This window comes from Vitis riparia, chromosome 7 (assembly GCF_004353265.1).
Source record: "Vitis riparia cultivar Riparia Gloire de Montpellier isolate 1030 chromosome 7, EGFV_Vit.rip_1.0, whole genome shotgun sequence".
Lineage (NCBI taxonomy): Eukaryota > Viridiplantae > Streptophyta > Magnoliopsida > Vitales > Vitaceae > Vitis > Vitis riparia.
The window spans coordinates 30,283,340-30,302,611 of record NC_048437.1 but is presented as its reverse complement, the minus strand read 5'-3'; the positions used below and the strand labels follow the sequence as shown (position 1 = coordinate 30,302,611).

The window sequence follows — 19,272 nt, the reverse complement described above, 5'->3', positions numbered from 1 at the left end:
ACCTCGATTTGGCCATTTGTCATGTCCAAATAAAATCTAAATTAAAAACCAACCAAGTGGACCACTAAAGTATCTTTATGAAAATTGAAGAAAAATTTGATATCTCACGATAAAACGTTAAAGGATATCCACAATTGGGTTTGGTCATTATCTTGATCAACCCAACTACCATTATTAGTACATAAAAAAGTTTGAGTGGTCCACAAGCTTTTGTTAAGCTAGTCAAAGCCTCTTCAATTGGATCCCAATATCAATATAATAAATTAAGATAGTTAATTATTGAATTGAAGACAATGTTTCTCCTCATATTTTATACCATAATCATATCATAATGTTTTTCTCCTCATATTTTATACCATAGTGTGGATCTCGATGCGTTCCCACTTGATTGAGATTTGCTTTTCAGTTTACCTTTTTTTTCTCATAAGCTACTATCAGCTCCAGCTCCATTGTTCCTGGTTCAACAAATATGTCACCATCTCAACCACCATCAAGGTGGTGGTGCACTTGGCCATGCGTCCTAACATGTTGTGAGTTTGAAGCAGTCAGCCCCCACTCTCCGACATGCTGTCAGCTCCTCCCGGGATGGTAAAAAAGAAAACAAAACTTTTGGCCCACCAAGGGTCTGCACATAGTCATATCGTAATTTTTCAATAAGATTATATTTCAAAAGTCCTGCGTTCTTTCAACCTATTCGAAAATGCATTCATACGGAATCCCCAACATCTTTATTGGTACCTAAGTAAAAAGAAAAATCATAATATTAAACCGACACGGGCAGATAGACATCACTCACTCTCTAGAAGCCCTTTCCACAATCCTAACCGGAAAACCACCTTTCATTTTGGCAGTTAAGTCGGCGGTGAAGACCGGCTCGCCACCGTCCTCCCCCACTGGCACCACCTGGAATCGTCGCAGGACTCCGGCGACCACCCTCTTCATCTGCAGAAACGCCATCTCCTTTCCCAGGCAAATTCTGGGTCCGGCCTGAAACACCGGGTAGGTGTATGGATCCCTGGCCACAAAGCTCCATTTTCCGGTATCTGGGTCTCTCTGCAGCCACCTCTCTGGTCGGAACTCCGGCCAGTCCAACCCCCACAGCTCCTCCAACCTTCCCATTGCGTAGGGATGATAGGTCACCCTCATGCCCTTCCTCACCACCGTGCCGTCCGGCAACACGTCGTCGCTCACCGCCTCTTTGCTGTCGGCGGGGACAGGAGGGTAGAATCGCATACTCTCACAGAGAGAGGCGTGTGTGTAGATCATGTCCTTCACTTCATCGAACACCGGCAATTCAGACTTTTCATTGATTTCATTCAGAATCTGATCTTCCACATCTGGGTTCTTGAAGAGTAACCAGAAGAACCATGTCAGAGCAGCGGAGGTGGTGTCCCGCCCGGCGAGTATAAAGCTGATGACTATATCAGTGACAAAGTCCTCATCTGAGTGGCCGGAGCTCAAGAATCGTGATAAGAGGTCGGTGGAGTCGAGTGAAGATTTGTGCTTCAGCTCTTCTTTCTTCTCTCTTATGATGTTTTTTGCGAACTCACGCACCTCACCGACTGCAAGCTTCAGACGCTTCTCCGACCCTACTCCCATAAGCCGTTTCAGTCTCCACACAATTGGGCCAATCGAAGAGAACCTCTCGCTGCTAATTCGAGCTGCATCCTCGAAAGCAACTGCGAATTTTGCCTGTGGGAGAGATGGCAATAGATAAGCTGGATCGTACCCGAAAGCGATTTTGCAGATGTTATCGAAAGCGAATCTCTGGAGAATATCTTGAAAGTCCAGAACCGAATTGTTGGCGGCAGCCGTGCTTAAAATAGGGATGAGGCGGTCGGAGAGCTCAGCATCGACGACAGTCTCAATGAATTTGCGCAGGGATTTTGTGTTGAATTCATGGCTGGAGACCTGTCTCTGAAACTTCCAGTTGTCGCCGTCGGCATTGAAGATGCCGCCACCAAGAAAATCAGAGAGGTTGATTGCAAAGGTCTGGCCTTTATGGTAGTTGTGGAAGTGGGTCTTGAGGATGTGTTGCACATTGGAAGGGTTGCCAGTGAGGACAACACGTGTGCCCAGAAAGCGGTGGAGGACTACAGTTGCAGAGGGTGAGGCTCTAATAAGATCAGATGTCCACTGGATACGTCGGTTTAGATTGGCGAAGATTTCCAGAGATGAGCCAATTATTGGGTAACATTTGAGGGCACTGGCGGAAGGAGATGAAGGTGATTTTGTGCGAATGAAGGAGAAGAAGAAGAAAAGTAGTGGAAGAATGAAGAGAAATGGAGAAAGTAGGAGGCTGAAGTCAAACATGGTTGATGGTGATTGGTCCTGGTGTGTTTCTCTGTAGACTCGTGAATGGAATCTGTAGACTGAAAGGAAAAAGATAATGAGATATGATTTGTGAGGAGTGGATTGTGTGGTATTTATAGGTCTGTCTATCAGTAAGGTTTCTTTTGCTCTTTTTGTAGACATAAAAAACATTTGACTCTGTATTAATGGAAGTTAGAAGGAGTGTGGTCGTCACTGCTTACAAAATTACGATGATGATTGGTGACTGGCTGTATTTAGCTAGCGTCACCACTGTCATTTTCAATCTAATTCTACCGACCTACAACTAATCTCATTAAACCATTGATTGTATATCCCTAGTTGTCTAGAAGCCCTTCAACCAATATACCTACACCTTTAGCTCTTTAAAATATTCGTAGGGACCTTTTCAAAGTTCGTAAGTTTTTAACTTTTTCAAATAAACTCAGAGACTGAGTCTTTAAATAATGAAAAATTGGACCTAAACGATGGTGTCATGTATGGGATACAAAATAATGAAACTTTTATTTAAAAATGTGACATTTTGTGATTTTCTAGCACTTTTCTATATGATACCAAAAGATATATATCTTTTTTTCCAAGCAAGTTTTTAATTATCCTTAAAAAAAAAAAAAAAAAAGGTAGAAAATTGATGTGTCTGATAGTATAAACCAAGGCCAACACTCATTCAAGCTAAATTTACTTTTTATTAATGAAACTCCCTTTGAGTTTATGGTTTATAATGATAAGGAGTTATAAATTTTAAATTGTCATTGGGGAATTTTAGCTTCTTTAACATAAAAATAAAAATATTTAACAAATCTGAAAAGTCTAGAGACGAAGGAACTAGAAAGAAAGATGAAGAGATAAGAGAGAGAGAATCCTAGAAAGATAATAAAAGAGATAAAAAGTAATGAGATAAATATCGAGATTTCACAATGAATACCCATTATGTCTTATGCGTTTTTATTGAACTAAAATCCAATTTTCATTTATTTATTTTTATATTTTTCCACAAAACCTCATTTCTTATATTTGTATAATTTTCCTTCAAATTGAATACTTATATTTATTTTGAAATTTTCTTGTATACAAATCTCTCTTAAATGATAATAAAAAAATTCATTAACAAAGATTTTGTTTTGGTCTAAGATTAAATCAAATACCTTATTCATCTTGCTACCATTAGTATTATTATTATTTAGTAAAATCCTTTCTTTTTTTTTCTTTCTTTTCATTTTGCTACCATTAATTTATTGTTTATCTACTTTTGAAGATATCACAATCTTGTCCTGAAATTAATGAAGCACAAAAAAATAGAAAATAAATAAAAAAAAATCAAAATAATTAAAACAATAAATGTAATATATTCAAAAGTAGATAAGCAAGTATTATTTGATGTTATAAACAAAATAAATGATGAGGAAACACAAAGAAATTATTTACAAAACTTAAAAAATTTAATTCTCACAAAAAATTCAAATAAAACCCAAGAAATTAGACCTGCATAATACTCAATTGATAAATTTTTTAATAAATTCAAAAAAAATCAAAAGCCTATAACTATTGAAGATTTGAAAGAAGAAATAAAAATAAAAATAAAAAGCAAATATATTAATTAAAACAAGAAAACGAACAAATAAAACAAGAAAATGAACAAATAACAAATATAATATAATACAAACAAGAAACTTTTGTTGAAACATCTAATAATCAAGATCCATAAATAATAATAATACCTAATAAACAAACCCCTATACAATCATTTATAAATACAATATCAAAAATATATTTTCAAAAATGGTATATAAGTGTAAAAATCAGAATTGAAGATTTTGAAATAGAAATGATAGTATTAATAGACTCACGAGCTTATATGAATTTTATTCAAGAAGGATTAATCCCTACTCAATATTATGAAAAAACAAGACAAGAACTTTTTGCTGCAAATAAAGGAAAATTAGATATAGAATACAAGCTTCAAAATTTTTATATATGTCAAGATAATTATTGTTTAGAATTCAATTTGTGTTAGTACAAAACATGACTGAACCTTTAATCTTAGGAGCTCCTTTTATTACACTACTTTACCCATTTCAAGTAAATGATAAAGGTGTCAAAACTACAATATTAGGAAACACCAAATTTTTCCCCTTTATATATCCATTAACCAAAAAGGAAATAAATCAAGTTCGAAGTGATTCAATAAATAAAAGGATAAATTTAATTCAAAGAAAACAAGCTCATATAAATTTCCTATCAAAAGAAATTCATTATAAAAAAGTAAAAGAGCAATTTCTAGAAAATAAAGTTCAAAAAATAATAAAAGAAATTCAAGATATTTTTGAAAAAGAAATTTGTTCTGATCTTCCAAATGCTTTTTGGTCCAGAAAGAAACATAAGATAAGTTTACCTTATATTCAAAATTCCGATGAGTCTAAAATTCCCACTAAAGCTAGACCTATTCAAATAAATGAAAAACTTTTAGAATACTGTAAACAAGAAATTGATTCATTAATGAAGAAGAAATTAATCAGACCCTCAAAATCTCATTGAAGTTGTGCTGTTTTTTATATTCAAAATGTTGTTGAACTAGAAAGAAGTACACCCAGATTAGTTATTAATTATAAACATTTAAATAAAGTATTACAATGGATAAAATACCCTATTACTAATAAGCAAAATCTACTCAAAAACTTCATAGTGTTGTAGTTTATTCAATTAAAATTGAAGAAAAAACTATTTCTCTTAATCAAAATTTAGAAAGTCTTCAATTATTAAGTCAAAACACTATTAATCATCATAGAAAGAAATTCAATTATATTCATATAGGATTAGTTCAAGTTGCAATAAAACCCTTGTTTCGTTTAGGTTTAGATATTCCTGTGTTTGTCTGCCTAAGAAATGCTAGGTCAACAAAATTTATTAATTCTATCCTCAGCATGATTAATTCAAACCTTACAAATGGTTCCAATTATTTTAATTGTTTTCCAAACTTTTCCATGAACATAAATGATCCAAGTATTCTCTCAAGTTTAACTTTAAACATTAAAACTAAAAATATGAATTTTGTAGAAGAAGCCTAAACTATGGAAATAATTTATAGGATATATTATAAAGTCATGATTACTCAATTAAATCCTAGAGCTGTGTGTCAATCTATCAAAGATGAAATATTATTATTACAATATAATCCTAACAACACTCAAGCCTTTGTTCCTAAAAAACTAAAATGGAATGAAATTACTCTAGGAACCAACCCAAAACCAATTAAACCTTTAACAACTCCTTCAAAAATTATACAACATACAAATGGTACTATTCAAATAGAATTTAGTCCAACTTCAAAATATTCATTTAATCAAGATTTTATTTTTACAAGATCTTCTACTTCAAATACAAATTTAAATAGTGTCAATTTTACTCCAAAAATTCCTATTCTTGTATATCAGCAACAAGAATCCCCTCATGTGTCACTTACTCATTCTAATATGTATCCTAATCAAGTTAATATTATTCATAAGAAAAATTATAAAAAGACTCATTTTACTCCTAATGTAGAATGGATAAAATGATATTATTTTTCCCCTTACAATAGTGCTAAAAGAGCTTATTTTCAAACACTTCCTCCTCAAGCTAGAAATGCATAAAGAAAACAATATGAAAAATACATTAATCAAAAGAAATGACTATTCCTTTTTTCTATTGGTTTTTCAAACTTAGAAAATAAAGAAAACAACTCATAACTTTAAAAAATGAAGAAGGACATCAATTAGCAATAAAACACTCACAAAATGTTTAAAAAAGAATTTCAACAATAACCTCAGAATTAGGTTCTCAACCACCCTTAAATAATCATCAATTTAATTTTGATAATAATTCAATTTTTGCCTCACCCTTCAAAATTCCAAGAACCAAAGATGAACAAAGTCCCATAATTTACAAAGATATTAGACAAGTTCAACAACAATTAAATTATACAAATCATTCTCTTCAACATTTAACTTAACAAACAACAAAAATTTCTCAATTTTTGTTTTCTTCTGCCCCGAAAAAGAAGATAGGAGAAACATTAAAATCAACTTTTTCTTCAAATTTTTCTACAACTCTATCATCATCATCATCATCATCATATTCTGCTAAGTCTCTAGGTCAACCTTTTATTATTCCTATAAATGCTGCAAAATCAAATATACAACTAGCTACACCAACAGAAACAATGTTAAAAGAAATACAACTTAGATTAGATAAACTTAGAATTAATGACATTAATCAAAATAAAAATCAAATTCAAACTATAACAAAAAGAAAATCAAAAGTCAATAAACTAGAAAAACAATTCAAAATGTCTCCAGATTCAATAGTTAAACCCCCCTTAATAATTAATGGAATTTCTAATAATTTTGTAAGTAGAAAAAATTATTATTCAAAACCTTCTTTTCCTAACGTTCAATTAGAATAAAAAAAATCATCAATTAACTGCTAGTTATGATGCTAGTAGTTTTTATGAATGAAATATAGATGGAATGAGTGAACATCAAATAATTAATTTACTTCATGAAATGATGATGGCTGTTAATGCTTGTAATATCAAAACTAGTAATTCTGATTTTCATGTTGTTGGTGCCTTAGTCATAGGATTCACTAATTTGCTTAAAGATTGGTGGGATCATTATTTGAGTCAAAATGATAGATAATACATATTAAATACAAAAAAAAAAAAAACAATAATCAAATAAGAATGAACATTTGTCCAAACTTATGAAAAAGATGTTGTCAATACTTTAATATTTGTAATAACCAAACATTTTATAAGAGATCCAATTTATTTTCAAGAAAGAACCTCTGAAATCCTTAATAATCTTAGATGTCCAAAATTTCAAGATTTTAAGTGGTATAAGGATATGTTTTTAGTTAAAGTTATGTTGATTGTGGAAGTCATTATTGGAAAGAAAAATTTATATCTGGTTTACCAACTTTATTTACTGAAAAGGTTAGACAACGAATGAGAAATATCCATAATGGAAGGATTCCTTATAAGTAATTAACATATGGAGAACTAATTACTTTTATTAATAATGAAGGTTTAACCATGTGCACAGACTTCAAATTAAAGAGTCAAATGAAAAAAAACAAGATAGTAAAAGAGAATTAGGCAAATTTTGTTCATATTATGGATATGATACAACCCCTTCAAAAAGAAAAAATAAACAAAATAATGTAAATGGTAAAAAACCTTCAACTGAGTGAAAATTCCAAAAGAAATTTGTAAAATTTAATCCCAATAAATCAAAATCCTCAAATAAGTCAACTTTAAAAAGGAAAACACCAACATGTTATAAATGTGAAAAAATAAGTCATTACTCAAAATATTGCTAATTAGAAAATAAGATCAATTCATTAGAAATAAGTGATAAATTCAAAAATGTAATGATATGACTAATGATTAATAAAGAAAATGAATATTCAAGTGAAGATTACGAATCAGAAAAATATAATCAAATATTAATAACACAAGAAATGTCAAGTGAAGAGTCAAGTCAGGATGAAGATGAATCAGATGATAAAAAAAATTGTGATGATACCTCATAAATTCGATAAATTTATGCATGTTCTTATAAATCGATAAATTTGATTTCAAAAAATTCAAAAAATCCTTTAAATATTCTTATTCACAATTATGTGCCCCTCATAAATTCAATATATTTTCAATTTTGGTATATTAAAGATAAACTCATTAGATATCTTACTTATGCTTCAAAAAGTGTACTAAATTTTGTATTTTCTTTACAGATAGAGCAAGAACGGATTAAGTTTGGGAAATTCACTCGTTCAGTGTTTCCTAAAAGTAATATGTCATTTCGGATTCATAAGTATATAGAAGGTTTAGACAGATCACAAAAATGCATTTTAGACACCCCCTGGAATTCAAAAAGTGATATCCAAAAGTTAGAAGCTTTAAATGCTTTGTCTTTTCATTTTAAACAAATAAATAATAACTTAGACAGTTTTCCTAACCTCTCAAGTTCTTATATGCATTGCATCCTAATGGATACAGATCTTGAAAGTTTCAATTGCAGGAAAATTTCAGAGGAATCTAAAGCTACATTTTCAAAATCTTTTCCAAATGAATTTCAAAATAAATCTCCAAAACTTTCTAATGAGAGCCTAGAGTTTCAAAAATCTAGATTTTCATTTTTCAAACAAAAGAATTCGAATCTCCCCCAAGACCTTAGACAGATAATAAGTCAAAAGGTTCAAGTTATAGGAGAAGCTAAGCAAGAACATATAATGCAATTTCTTGCTAACTGTAGCACTTTTGGAGTTACTATTCAAGGAATGTGTTTCATTTGACATATTCATTATGGCAACACCAATAATGAATATCCAAAGCTTGATCCCTTGTGTAGGGAAATTCCACTAGAAATGCATAATTGTAGGTGTGTTATTACTTACAGTATTTGCAAAGCCAACTGTGGACCCGCATTTTTCACGTGCATCTCCACTCAATTGGCGAGACTCGTTTTTATTTGTGAAAAATTAATTTTTGGAAAAGTCGGAGTCGCCATTTATTTTATTTTTTTTATTTTAAAGGGAAAATAAAACAAGAAAGAAAAACTCTAAAAGTGACTCCATAATTTTTGGAAAAAACTTGTCTTTGAAAAACCCGAGTCTAAGTTCGGGGATCAGATTACTTATTGAGAAGATGTCTCTAGGAGGTAGCATCCATTTAAGCCCTATAAAGGTTTCTAATGACTAAGTTAAGGAAAATGTGACAATTAATTAGTTAATTATAGATACCTAAGTAGCCTAGGTGATTTCAAAAGAATAGCATGCCAAACAAGATCAAATCACAATAAAGGAGAGTTAGGGTGCGTACCTGAACCGCTTCTTAAGCGCCATCAAAAGGCATCAAATGTTAGTTTGAAAATGTGACACACAACATGCATCTCTATCAAAGATGATCAAACAATCAAATATATATCAAGGCAATCAAGCATGACATCAAGCAAGGGCAATGACATGCATATTCATGAAATTTTGGAAAGTGTGATGGTAGAGAGCATACTTGGACAACGAGTTGAATGCTAGAATGGGGAACAAGGTTAGCTCAATAATAGATGTAAAGTAATCTCATGTACCATAAAGAGAAAGCACAATCAATCAAATATCAAACAAACAATATTGAGGAAAATATCATGAATATTGAGCCCCCTCCAAAGCCCTAATTAATTTTGCATGAATTGGTTCCATGAATTCCATTGTTTGGAATCATGAAGTTTGTTCATGCTTGTTGAAAATCGAGAAAACCATGAAAATAGTTTAGAATAAAAGAAGATAGTAAAAATGCATGCATGAAGGAAAGTGACAGCAAATTTATTAAAATTTGGGTTTTAGTGACTAGAAGGATTTTTCAAAGCTGTCAATGCTTAGTTATAAAAGGATTCAAAAATTCAATTTAAGACAGTAAATTTCCAATCAAAGAAGCAAAGAGATGAGGAGGTGTGTGTAGCAAGATAGCCATACTGGAAGTAGAGTTCGAGAGTATGACTAAGTTAGCATTGCTGGTGGACATGTGAAGAGGCCTCTGTATATTGCTGGCATGTCTGGAGAAGAGTTGGCCATATCCATTTCAAAGCACGTGCTCACTTGCTGTCAAAGCAATCGCCATGGTTGGGACACATGGGTGACATGTAACGAAAAATGGGCCACCGTTGCTATTTTCAGAACCCATGATGAAACTTTTATGCAAGTCATGAGGCAAAAATGTTGGTACACAATTGAAATCCTCCAGCAGTTTCTGTGCAACTTCTTCCTGTTCACTTGCGTCTATTTCAGCCTTGAGAGACCCCACATAAATATCCTCTGTTTCAGGGGAGAAACTATCCTTTAAATGCAATAGAGAGATATATTCATCTAAACTAAAGTACCATTTGGCAATCACTTTATCTCTTTCAAGATGCAGCCATGGTATTCTCTGATTTATCTACAGTCATGATGCTTTGAAAATCTGGTGTGAGTCCTCTAAAAAATATGGTGAAGCTCCTCTTCAAAAAGTTGTGTTGTCCTCCTTAAAAATTTGTTCATCTTTCTTTAAAAAAAAAAAAAGTCATGCTTCCTCTTTCAAGATCTTCATTCCCCATATTTTTGAATTTGAATTCCAGAATAGCATGCAAAGATTCATCAGCTGTGAATATTTCTGACAGATGGCTTGACTCCAACATGTAATAACTTTCTATGAATTATGGGTTCACGTCTGGTTTGGAAATGTGTAGAAGCAAATCCTCTTATATTAACATCTGAATTCTGTTTCTACTGTCAACTTGCTCACAAACAATTTTCTTCAACTGAATGCTCGCGTCTTAATTGATTTTCAGATGTCCAATTCCCTGAATAACTCTTCATTCTTCAGGCGTATCAAATTGCCCATAATCAGAAATTAACCCTCAGTCAATAAGATTCAACAACTTATTCGCGTGTGTGAAGGCAAATGAGCAATAAGCTAGAGACTTTCTGATAGATCCTGCATTTCTGGACTTTCGAGAGTGGCTGCCAAGAAGACACCAAGCTCCACCATCCTCTTGTTCCTCCTGAAGGCTTCTTCTCGAAGGGCTTCTTCTTTGTTCTATGAACCAATACCATCACATGAAAGACGCAAAGTTGGATGATCTTCTCATTACTGATGTCTTTTGGAGCTGTCAAGATTTTCCTGAGTAGTTAGTGGTTCAATGACAATTTATCCTATTCCAACTGCATGGATGTGTTATGGGAATATAAGCATTTTTTTCTATTTCTTTGATGTAGATCCGCATTTCATTTGTTCACAGTCCTTGATATAACATTTAAATCGCCCAATTACAGGTTTTTGGTTATTGGTTGGGCTACAGGAGTGTTCTTTTTTAGCATTGATATATAATCAGCTAAAACTTGCTGACATTTGTTGGTTTTTCACCACAAGTTCATTCTGTTGGTCATTCTGCATAGCTACTTTTGTTCCAGAGATGGTGTTAATGCCTGTACATGGTTCTTTGGTTTTCAAAGTAAAAGTGGGCTCAATCTCTTACTGCATTACCTCCAACTGACTAGCTATGTCATGCTGTTTGAAGCATATTCAGAATGAATTTTCACTCCCATGTGCTTGAACTGAGCTTCAGTTTAGAGCTCCTTCATAAATAAATCAACAAATTCAAGAATTTTCCATACTCTGTGAACCAGAACTGGCACATGGAAGATGCAAAATTGGATCAATCGTTCGTCATTGACTTCTACAGCAGCTGAATTTATTGGACCAACGAGACGACAATGCTCATCTTCTCTTCATCTTCAAAATCCATTTCAATTACAGCAGTCCCATTAAATCTTCCTATTGATCCCCTCGACATCATTATCCCTTGTTGAAGTGATTTATATCAATAGTTTTAGTGGCCACATCAAGAATGGGGCTCCTTAATGGAGATACATAATATAAAAGCTCATCCACAACATTAGTTGAGGGAACAATTGCTTCATTCGCTCTGGAATATGTTCCCCTAAACCAGATTTGCCTTCAAAAGAATGGGAACAACTCCATAATAACATATTGTCATGACAGTTTCAAAATTCTAAAGAATTTGATCTCTTTGCCGAACAAAAGAACAAAACCTGTCTACAATTCCAATTTATTCATCAATAGCAAAATGATCATTCTCTTTATGATAGAGGACAACTTGATCAACTTCAACTGTAGGTATAGAGTCTCCTTTCTCATTCCAAACCCTATTGCTCCAAGACCAATATGTTTCACAATATTTGATTTAGCCGTAGTTTGATTTCCCAGCTCTTGAATTTCTTTTGTTGAAGTAAAATTCCATTGCCTTTTCAAAAAAATGATCGATACCTTTTCTGCCTCTTCAATATTTTCAGTCTGCTACATCATTATGAATTCTCCTCATTTCTAGAATCTCCATGTCTGACTTCTCAGTGCCATCTTCTTGAACATTCAAGTTTCTCGTTTCTCATTGTAGTTAGTGCTCGTCTCTACTGGTGGAACCATAGTTCAAGACCTTCGGGAGGTAGTTGAGGCGCTCTGCAAACGGGAACTCAGCTTGTTCATCAGAGTATTGCTTGAACTCATCTATGGAGTAGTCAGAGCAAGAGTGAACAGTTTTCGAAGTCAACTGCAACTTAGATAAACAACATCTTTTAAGTTCGACTGCCTGCTCGTGTTCCTCCATCAATTGTTGTTTCCCAAGTAGTCTTGAATTATCACAAACTCTTGGAATTGACTGGAGCTCGGTATCCCTAACAATGAAGTATGGACTGTAATACATAGGATGCTGCCTCCTATTAACAATCCTGGATGAGGCCTTTTCTTGATGGGGTTTCACCGGTGCACGTGCTCCACGAATATAATGTGGATTCCCATTCATGAGAATTTGCTTGACAGTTTCAGCGAAAACAAAAGTCACAAATCCGAACATCCTCTTTTGTTGGCATGGGATTTTGACATCCTGAACATGACCAAATTTGTTAAAGTAGTTGGAAACTTCTTGCTCAGTGAAAGTGCTATCAGTAGGAAATGTGAGATAAATCTGTTTAGAGTTGTCAACGACAGCACCGAGATTACTTCTATCGCCATTGACCCCATGTACTTGGGGAGGTCTTCTGCCAGAATCATAGAATGCTGCCCAGTTCCAGGGATTTTTTCCACTAATTGTGTTTCAATGCCAACTGTGAATTTATGTAATTCTGAACTCATGGCCCAACAATGATATGAATAACTGAATTCCTTTCCTCATTCCAATTGCTTCCCAGAAAAATATCACTTTTCTTTTCCACAACCTCAGTCACCGTCTCTGCAGAGGAACCATTCACACTCATGTCAGCCTTACACTCATTATGTTCAACACAATCACTTAGCGAACCACTTGTAAGTAATAATTTCAAGGATGTTTCACAACCCCGTGAAGGCCATGCTTGCTCAAACCCGCCAACCGATATCCCGCATAAAACACCACCTTTATCTTTAACGTCCCCAACCAACTTTGCATCCATCTAGTCATTCAACTCAGAATAATCATTGAAGAAACCATTCATGCCCAAAAAATTCCAATTGCATTTCAAAGCTTTCATACAATTTTCCATTTTTCAGGGACTTAAGAAAGACTGTACTAAATAACCAAAAAATGGCATAAAAAATTGGACAATTAGATATGGGAATTCCATCCAAATTCATCGTTTGAATGTAAGCAATTTTGTTGGGATCGTCCATAGCAAAACCATGTCACAAGGAATTGTCTCATCTGCACAGATCTTCACCACCTTGTCAGCTTGTATCTTTTTCCCTTTTTTTGCTTCTGAAAGTGACCAGCATAAAGCACTAGAGCCTCATGATTGTTCTCCACTTCATTATTCTAAATTAGTTCAAGATGCCACCCAATCTGTAGAACATCACAATGGTATTGAGCTTCCCATTCCTTCTCTCAGTGATCTCAATTTCCTTCGAAGTCTACTATGTGCCTTTCAACTATTGCATGAACACCAATATACTGAGCAGGCTTCAAAACTGCTCTCTGGCCAACAACATTCAAAGTCATTCATACCTCGACTATCTGATTCATAGTCTACATGAAGAGAACATTAAGTGACTAAATGATGCCAGTTTGTCATTAAATTCATCATCAACCTCATTTTTTTTATAATCTGGTCAGTCTTGATATCCCTTTGAGAACCTCGATAGCCATATGTTCAGTTATCATTGTATCCAAGTCATCACAACCTAGTTGGGAAACCACACAAAATTCCCTGTCATGGGAGTTAAAAGATTCAGGACAGATATCAAACAAGAGTTCGACATAGTCATCCAAAAGGTACCCAAGCTTTTCCCCTATTCCTTCTCAAGCAGATCTCAATGTTGGCATTCCAATTGTATTCCATATCAGACCCAACAGTCGATGACCTTCTTCTGAGCTCTGATTTCAGCACTTTCACCCTAATCACATCTTCACACTGACATTCGAGTATCACAATCTGTACCATAAACTGGTAGGTACTCTACCACACAACTGAACCCAGCAAACCCCAATTAAGACATCAACACTGCATCTTGACATTCCAATTTTTTGCTCCCTAAGACAGTCTCAATTATCTCATTCCAAGAATCCCATAAATTGCCACCTAACGAAGAAATGGTACCCTAAGAAAGAAACAAGAAAAAGAAAAAAGAAGAAATGAACACAAAGAAAAAAAGGAACTCTAGAAAATAAAGTAGAGATAAATAAAAAAAAATGAATAACCAAGTCAAGCCACATTCCATTGTTTTGTCAATGGGCTTGAAAAACAGGTGGGGATATCAAAGAAAAAGAAAAAAGAGAACGATTCTTGGATATCAATATCGGTGACAATCCCATACATCAGCCATTAACAGTAGAGATTAAAAATACCAAAAATAGAAGCCAAAACAGAGCATGCTCATGTTTAAATACATTCAACAAGAAAAACGATCAGTTCTAAATGTCCACAACAATCAACAAGATAACACTGGGACTTGTAGAATAAAATGTAGAATTATATAGAGATGAGAAGATGCGAATTTCACGTGACCGTACCTGGAAGAACCTACCTTTGAGAAGTATTGCCCAGCTTCAAGCGAGATCCGTTCTTCTTCCCCAAAACCCACAAAAAAAACAAAAAAAAAAAAAATGTGAACACCAGTTCCTTTTTTCTTCTCACTGAAAGCAATGAAAAATTCTTCATTTCTTCCCCATACAAGTTTATCATTGTAGTCTGGAAAACCACATTCCTTCTCATTGGTATTTCTTCAAACAACTCCCACGCTCCTCAATCTCCCTTCAGTGTACATACCCTGAAATGATCGAATTCCGAGAAGCCATATCTCTAATCCCCATATGAACCCATAAATTTACATTACCGTAACCAAGCTTAACAAGTGCATAAACAGCTGACAAGCCACTTGGACAATCTCCTATGGATCCCATATTGTGATAACAGTTTCGGGACAGCCTTGGTTGCATTTGTTTTTTTCCCGCTTCCTCTGTGTTTCTCCCAAAAAATCCTCTTACGTATTTCTATCAGCCTAAAAAAAAACTCCTTTGATGAAAAAAGAAATCCACTTTCTTTTCTTCTTCTTTTCCCTTTCGTAATCGATTCCCCCATGGAAATAATATATGTGTTATCCCTCTAAAAACAAAATCTCTTCTTTTTCAAAATTCTGTTGATTCTCCTTCCAAGTAGATGGGGACCCATTTCCTCATGCCCAAAAAGCCAAGAAATATGATTTAGAAAACTTGTAATAAAATAAAATAAAATTAAAATAATAAAGAAAGTCATACAAGCCACACAAGTCATGTAGACCATGCAATCATGCAAGTCGTATAAAAAGTGGGTCTAAAAGTCCTTAATGGGCCTAAGTGACCTAAACATGCCTAAGTGTGCAATCCTTAAAGTGCACCTAAAAGCTACCATAAAAATGAAGAAAAAAAACCTAAGTTTAAATTAAGATTGCCAAGAATCACAATGGGGTTAGATAAATCCCTCAACCAGAGTCTCTGAGATGGCTCAAAAAAAGGTAAGTAGTATGAGTGGTAATGGGCCACCAAAGAACTACTATGGAGCACTGTAAGTGAACTTAAGGGCATGTGCTAAAAGGACAAAATGGAGGGTCTACACCAACATTGACTTAGACAGATATAGACCTGTAGTCATTAAATTCAATAATGAGTTAATAGAACTAACCCATGCTCTCCTCATGGATTATGAATTACTTTATCAACTAATTTTCTCTCATCCTGATCAAATCGATGGATTTTGAAGAAAATTAGCAGTTTATGTATTAAATGCTTTCATCCGATATTTCAAATCAATTGAACTCATTATCGAAAGTAAGCCTCCTGAATGGTCGAATGATGGAAAAATCCATCATACTCAACATCTAATCATTCTCAAAGCCAATCATAGAAAACATCAATGGTTTGGTATAGAGGACCCTTGGATTTGTTCTAAAGTCAACCTCAAAAAACAAATAAGACATTGGAGGTCAAAAATGATTGCAAGAAACCTTGATTTTGAGATTTATGGTTCTTCTAATTATAATCTCATCGTTGAAGACAATATTCAAAAGATCATCTCTGCAAATGTTTTTCCAAAAGTCTCTCTTATATTCCAAACCTAATTTTCTTATCTTTTTTATAAGTACAAAAAAGATTACGTCATTGAAAAGGAAGCTCAATAAGTTTTTGAGAAATATTTCTTGAAAATGCTCAGTTAAAACAGATCAGAAGAAAAAAAAATCAAATGGTAGTGAATAGTATCAAATAGTATCTAAATAGTATTAATACTATTTCAATAATAAATTTTGTCCACCAATGTGATTTTCAAAGAGAAACATGGAGAAAGAGAATTTATTATCTTCTGGCTTCTTTCAAAAAGACCTTTGACAAGAGAAGAAAATTTACCTTTCAGTAGACTTCAAGAATACAACCAGTTGTCCAAGTTTTGATTGCGGATTTCAAAAACTTTCAAGCACGCGGATTTCATCAAGACTCAAATATGATATCTCTTCTATAAATAGAGATGCAATCTTCATTACAAGGCAGAGGCGCAAGAGCAAGCAACGAGTATTCTAAAAAATTATCTTTCTAGCTTTTGTAATCTCTCATTTCAAAAATCTAGTCATTTCTATTCATCTCTGTTGTCATCAACTTTGTACTCAAGTTCAAGGTATATTTTCAATACAAAAGTTACTTTCAGATTCAAATTTTTTTGTTCTTATATTCAATTTTCTGTAATAAATTAGACAGTAATTATTTCTATTTTTATGCTTGGAATTCATATACAAAATTAATCTCTTGTGTGCATGAAGTCCTTTGTATTCATCTCTGTTGTCATCAACATTGTACTCAAGTTCAACTCCTCTATAATCAAAGTATATTTTCAATACAAAAGTTATTTTCATATTCAATTTTTTTCAATGTTTTGCAATAAATTAGGCAAAATTAGATAGTTATTCTTTCTGTTTTTATGCTTGGAATTCATAGATAGAATTAATCTCTTATGTGCATGAACTATTGTATTTATAATTAATCAACTAAATTATTTTGACATAAAAAATATATTTATTTACAATAACCTAATCTAATAAATAAATAAAATATTTAGAAGGTATATAATATTTGTTTTCAAATATATATAAAATAATATTTTATTTATATTAATATTTCTTTCATATCAATAATATTTCTATTTCTTGTATTGGTCCAATTATTACCTTATTGTTTTCAACCTTTCTAGATAATTTAAATTACCTTTGGAAGTTTTTTTTATATGTATTCATTATTTAAAAAAGTAGTTTGTTTAAAGGTTTATTTAAAGTAAATAGCCTTTAGATATTCTAAAATTAATTAAAATAATATATAAATATATAAAATGACATAAACAACTTTCAACACAATTATCTTCATATTAAAAAAAATTAAAAATATTTTTCTTATTGATATTAATTTGATTTCCATCCCATCATTTTTTTATAATTATTGATAAATATTGTAAAACTAATTTAAAATTATTTATTTATTAAATAATACAAATTCCAATACGAAAATATATAATTTGAACCCTTAATAATCAAATAATCAAAATAAAGGAAGAATAAAAAAATTATGTGAGGAAATAAAAAAAAAAAAAAAACCTAGTATAGGTTTTGGTCTAGTCTCATTGTGGAAAATAGATAAACAAAACACCTAACAATGCAACTTCAAAAATTAAGAAATATGAAATCACCGATCACATTTTTCATTTTGAGGTGATGTTAGTACTAGTAGGAAAAAAACACATGCAATGCACACGAGGGTGCAAGTAGATGATGTTGTTTTTATAATTTAATCATTTTTTTTTCAATATTATGTGCATAGTAATCTTTAAATGTTTCACTTCTAAATAATAAAGTTATTATATAAAAGCTAAAATTAACATATATATTGTTGAGATATTAGGAATGCTTTCCTTATATCATTTTTTCCTTATATCATTCAGTGTTGAGATATTAGGAATGTTTAGATATTAGGAAAGTTGAGATATTAGGAATATTGAGATATTAGGATATTAGTTGTTATTTCCTTATATCATTCTTTTCTTGTATCATTTTTTCCCATTCTTAGAATGGTGATTACCCTCTATATATACTCTGTACATGAACGAATGAAAGAAAGAATGAAAAAACTATCATTTATCAATTTGAAGATGGTATCAGAGCCATGGAAATGAAATCTTGGATATTTTGTCGCTATGGTAGTCCGACAGCGATCAACCATCCTAAGACAAACCCTAATATTGATAAGTCAACCTTCAAATGCACTCACTATAATAAGACTGATCCCACCAGTCTGGATATCCCACAATTTCAAAGCAACGACTCTTGGTATGACCAGGAAAAAAATGAGGAACCGAGGGTTTGAACCATGGACCTTTAGATCATGTTTAGGCTATCAACACTTTGTTATTAATGATAATAATCGTGATCAACGGAAGAAGGATTCTAAGAAAACCTCAACTGCAACTGTTGCCGAAATAAAAATAGAGGCTAATGTTGCTGAGAAAGCCTCTGCATTGGTTGCCGCTACAGATCATGGTGGTAAGTTTTTAAATACTTTTACACTTGTTATTAATAGTGCATGGATAATTGATTCTGGTGCTACAGATCATATGACTTTTGATTCTAGACAGGTTTCACCCCTTAGACCTTCCTCACAAAAAATTGTTTCCACAGTCAATGGTAACACAACCCCAGTCATTGGGAAAAGATCCTTAACTCTTATTGATACTTTGAATTTGGATTCTGTTTTAGTTGTTTCATCTTTAGATTACAATCTTTTGTCAGTTTCTCAAATCACTGCAACCTTATCTTGTATTGTTATTTTTTTGCCTGAATTTTGTGTGATTAAGGACATTCAAACAAGACAGATGATT

The 19,272-nt window shown here is 32.8% G+C and overlaps 1 protein-coding gene across 1 annotated transcript; it reads right to left on the bottom strand.

Annotated features, from left to right (window-relative positions):
* Positions 1-638: 638 nt before the first annotated feature.
* On the bottom strand, positions 639-2,464 carry LOC117918836 (cytochrome P450 94A1-like). The gene has a single exon (XM_034835764.1). The coding sequence runs from the start codon at positions 2,311-2,313 to the stop codon at positions 793-795; it is 1,521 nt and encodes a 506-aa protein (XP_034691655.1). The 5' UTR covers positions 2,314-2,464; the 3' UTR covers positions 639-792.
* Positions 2,465-19,272: the final 16,808 nt, after the last annotated feature.